The sequence below is a fragment of the Myotis davidii genome, unplaced genomic scaffold, assembly GCF_000327345.1.
Source record: "Myotis davidii unplaced genomic scaffold, ASM32734v1 scaffold954, whole genome shotgun sequence".
NCBI classification, from domain to species: domain Eukaryota; kingdom Metazoa; phylum Chordata; class Mammalia; order Chiroptera; family Vespertilionidae; genus Myotis; species Myotis davidii.
In genome coordinates this window covers 25737-29801 of record NW_006285487.1, presented here as the reverse complement: position 1 = coordinate 29801, position 4065 = coordinate 25737, and the positions used below count along the sequence as shown (strand labels likewise).

At 42.2% G+C, this 4065-nt stretch overlaps 1 protein-coding gene across 1 annotated transcript in view; it reads left to right on the top strand.

Annotated features, from left to right (window-relative positions):
• TICRR (TOPBP1-interacting checkpoint and replication regulator) overlaps positions 1-4065 on the top strand; it is a gene marked incomplete at its 3' end in the record, with an annotated part of 49424 nt that overhangs the window by 24839 nt on the left and 20520 nt on the right. Inside the window, 1 exon segment of the mRNA XM_015559167.1 lies at positions 990-1208. Coding sequence (XP_015414653.1) covers positions 990-1208 — 219 coding nt within the window.

The following is a 4065-nucleotide window of genomic DNA, read 5'->3' as shown; positions in this document are numbered from 1 at the left end:
TGCTGTGCCACCCCCAGCCACAACAGATCAGGTAAGAGAACTTTCTCTCCTGTAGAGTCATCATCTCGTCCATGAAAGTGTACACCGGGGGTCCTCAGACTTTTTAAACGGGGCCAGTTCACTGTCCCTCAGAGCGTTGGAGGGCCGGACTATAGTTTAAAAAAAACTATGAACAAATTCCTATGCACACTGCACATATCTTATTTTGAAGTAAAAAAACAAAACGGGAACAAATACAATATTTGTATTTGCATGTGGCCCGCGGGCCATAGTTTGAGGACCCCTGGTCTAGATGGTCACAGCTTTCATGCTGTTGAGTGAGGAAGGGCATTTAAAATAACCCAGAAAATTAGTAAAATATTTGTAAGAAGATTAAAATCTTTGAAGTTGAAAGAACAGTTTCTACTTGAGGCTGAGCTGAATACACAGCAGGGAAAAAGGGCGGACAGTCCTAACTCTAGGGTGTATTGAAAGGCCCGCCCTCTGACTCAGGGTTATGTCCATTCTTCAGCGAGCAAAGCTTCCAGGGAAAGTGTTGTGGGCCTTCCGTGTGTTCCTGAAGGTTGAGTTTACATTTAATTTATAAAAGTAAATAATTTTAGCCCCGACCCGTGTGACTCAGTTGATTGGGCTTCGTCTCTGCACCAAAAGGTTGCCAGTTCGATTCCCAGTCAGGGCACATGCCCAGGTTTCCGGCTCAATTCCCAGTAGGTGGTGTGCAGGAGGCCACTGATCAATGTTTCACTCTCACATTGATGTTTCTCTCCCTTTCCCTTCCTCTCTCTCTAAAAATCAATTTAAAATAACTTTAAAGTACCATGTGAGTATAGCAGTTAAGGAAATTCCCCATTAAGTGTCTACTAGCATATAGTAGTTAATCTGTAGAATAGTTTCCTTAAGCAGCTTCTCTCTGTTGTGGATAACTTTCTTTCCCCCGATATGGCATTTATAAGTGATAATACTTGTCTTGTTTGTTTGTTTGTTTTCAGAAGTGACCAAAGTTCGAAGAAATCTCTTCACCCAGGAAATTTCTCCTTCAAAGAGACCGGCGAGGCGGGGGCTGCCGAGAAGCCACTCGGTGTCAGCCGTGGAGGGCCTGCAGCGCAAGCTGGACGGCGTGGGCAGGACCAGAGGTAACTCCACAGCCACCCAGGCAGGGGCTGCTCACCACCCAGTCCCGAGACCCGCTTTACGGCAGGAGCTCATGCGTCTCCCGTTTCCCCTTCTCTGTGGTTGCCTCCAGCTACTCTTCCCCTCGGGGTCGCTCCAGCTGGGGTGGAAATTAATCCTGGTCTCTCTCAGCCCCCCTTCCCAGTTACCCCTGCAGACACGCATCTATTTTATAAAACCACTTCTCTTATAAAACACAGTTAAAAAGAAATGAAGAGTAGTGATTAAACAGTTTTCTTAGTGTTTTTTGGGGGGGAGGGGCTGTATTTTTGTTGTTGTTGTTATTTTTAGATGATTGAGAGCTCATTCATGTATTGAAGTATGTGATTCAGTGGTTTCGGTATCTTCCAGCCCGTTTTCATCGCTCCAGAAAGAACCTCACACCCATTAGCAGGCACTCGCTGCTGTGGGCAAGAGCCAGTCTGCCTTCTGTGTTTATGGATTTGCCTTTGGTGGGCATTTCCTGTAAGTGGCATAAGTCATAAGACAGGGCCCAGCGCTTCGTGTATTTTTAGGGCCAGCGTACATCACTGCATGGATAAATTACATTGTACTTATCCGTTCACCAATTGGTGGGCATTTGGGTTGTTTAAAATTTACAATTTGGCCATTGTAAATGCTACAGACATTCATATACAAGGTTTTGTATAGATGTGTTTTTAATTCTCAGGTATATGACTAGAAATGGGTTTGCTGGGTCATTTGGTAACTCCATGTTTAACTTTTTGAGGATTACCAAACTGTTTGCCAGAGTAGCTGCCCCATTTTACATTCCCACCAGCAATGTATGAGGGCTCCTCCACATCCTCATCACCACCTTTTACTGTCTCTCTCTCATTTTTTTATTTTATTTATTTTTTTAATTATTGTTGAAAATATTACATATGTCCCCTTCCCCCTCCCTACATTGACCCCCTCCAGCCCACCCCCAGCCTTCGTCACCCTATTGTCTGTGTCTGTGGGTCCTGCATATATGCATACAAGGTCTTTGGTTGCTTATCTCCCACCCATCTGCTTCCCCTGCCTTCCCTCCAAGATACTGTCTCTCTTATTCCACCCTTTCGAGTGGGTGTGTGTCCAGTCGTAGCTTACAGTGGTGATGAGTTGCGTTGTCCTGATAACTGATGTTGAGATCACTGGCTATTCATGTACTTTCTTTGGAGAAATGTCTCTTCAAATTTTTGCCTATTTTTCTATTGGGTTTGTCTTTCTACTGTTGAGGTTCTTTATCTATTCTAGGTACTTATGAGATCTATGACTTGCAAATATTTTATCCAAACTGTGGGTTGTCTTTTTACGTTCTTGAGAGTGTCCACCAAAGCTTTTAATTTCGATGAAGTCCACTTGATTCAATTTAGCAGCTTTTGTTGTTGCTTGTGCTTTTGGTGTCATATCTAAAAAACCACCATGTAACCCAGATCTTCTACTGTAAGCTCTGACATTTAGGTCTGATTCGTTTTGAATTCATTTTTGTATATGAGATTGTGGGAGACAGGAGTCCAGCCTCACTCTTTTCTATCCACTGAGCCAAACCGGTTTCGGCCCAGTCTCACTCTTGAGCATGTGACTATCCAACTGTCCCAGCCCCATTTGTTGAAAGGACTATTTTTTTCTTTAAAACAGGGAAAAATGGCAGCCTGGTCTACAGTCAGTGGACCACATGTGATGCAGTGTTCATTCCTCTTTCATTGTGGGTAGAATTCAGCAGGGAAGCCATCTAGTCCGAGCCTTCCTTATGGGAACTCTTTTGAAAATGAATCCCATCTTTGTACTTGTCAGGGTTTATTTAGATTTTCTGTTTCTTCTTGTGTCTGTTTTCAGTAGTTTGTGTCTTTCGAGGGGTTTGTCCGTTTCACCCAGGTTATCTAATTTTTGGCTACAATTGATCCTAGTATTCCCTTCTACTCCGTCTTATTTCTGTGAGAATGAGTTATGTCCTCTCTTTCATTTCTGATTTTGTAGGTTGAATCTCTTTTTCTGTCAGACTAACTAAAAAGGTTTGTCAATGATTAATTTTTTCAAAGAATCAACTTGGTTTATTTTTTATTTTTTTAAATATGTTTTTATTGATTTCCATCCCTATTCCTCTCTGATGTCATTACCAATGACATCTTTATAAATTATGTGCCCATTAACACAGATTTATAATTATTGTTTCATGCATTTGCCTTTTAGATCACATAGGGAAAACAGAGAGGTTGCAAACCAAAGTACCACACTTCTGGCCTAATGTACACGTGTGCAGTTACCTTTTCCTGTGTTCATTTCTTCCAGCTTCCAGTCACTGTCTAGTGTCCTTTCATTTCAACCTGAAGCGCTGCTCCTATATAGTTACATTTCCCACCCTTTCCTTTTTCTGTTGTCATACAAGTTACATCTTTATACATTGTCTGCCTTTCGATACAAATTTATAATCATTGCTTTATATTTTAACTCACAGGAGAGAAAAACAGTTACAAAAAATGGTTTTACACCGTCTTCTGTATTTACGCAGTTACCTTTCCCAGAGCCCTTTACTCCTGTGGCTGCGAGTTACTCTCTAGTGCCCTTTCCTTTCAGCCTGCGGACTCCCTTTAGTGTTACTTATGGGGCAGGTTTGCTGGTGACGGTTTCTATGGGGGGCGAGGGGGGGCTTGTTTTTATAATCAGGGAGTGTGCTCATTTCTCCTTTGGTTTTGAATAATAGTTTTGCTGGATACTGAAGTGTTGATTGACTCTTTCTTCTTTTGACACTTTGGATATGTCATCACACTGCCTGATGAGAAATCAGCTGTAGATCTTACCCAGGATCCCTTGTAGCTGATAAATCGCTGCATATCAACATTGTCATATATTTTATTTTATTTAATTGTAAACACTAGAGCCACCAACTAGGTGCACAGATGCGTTAGCGGC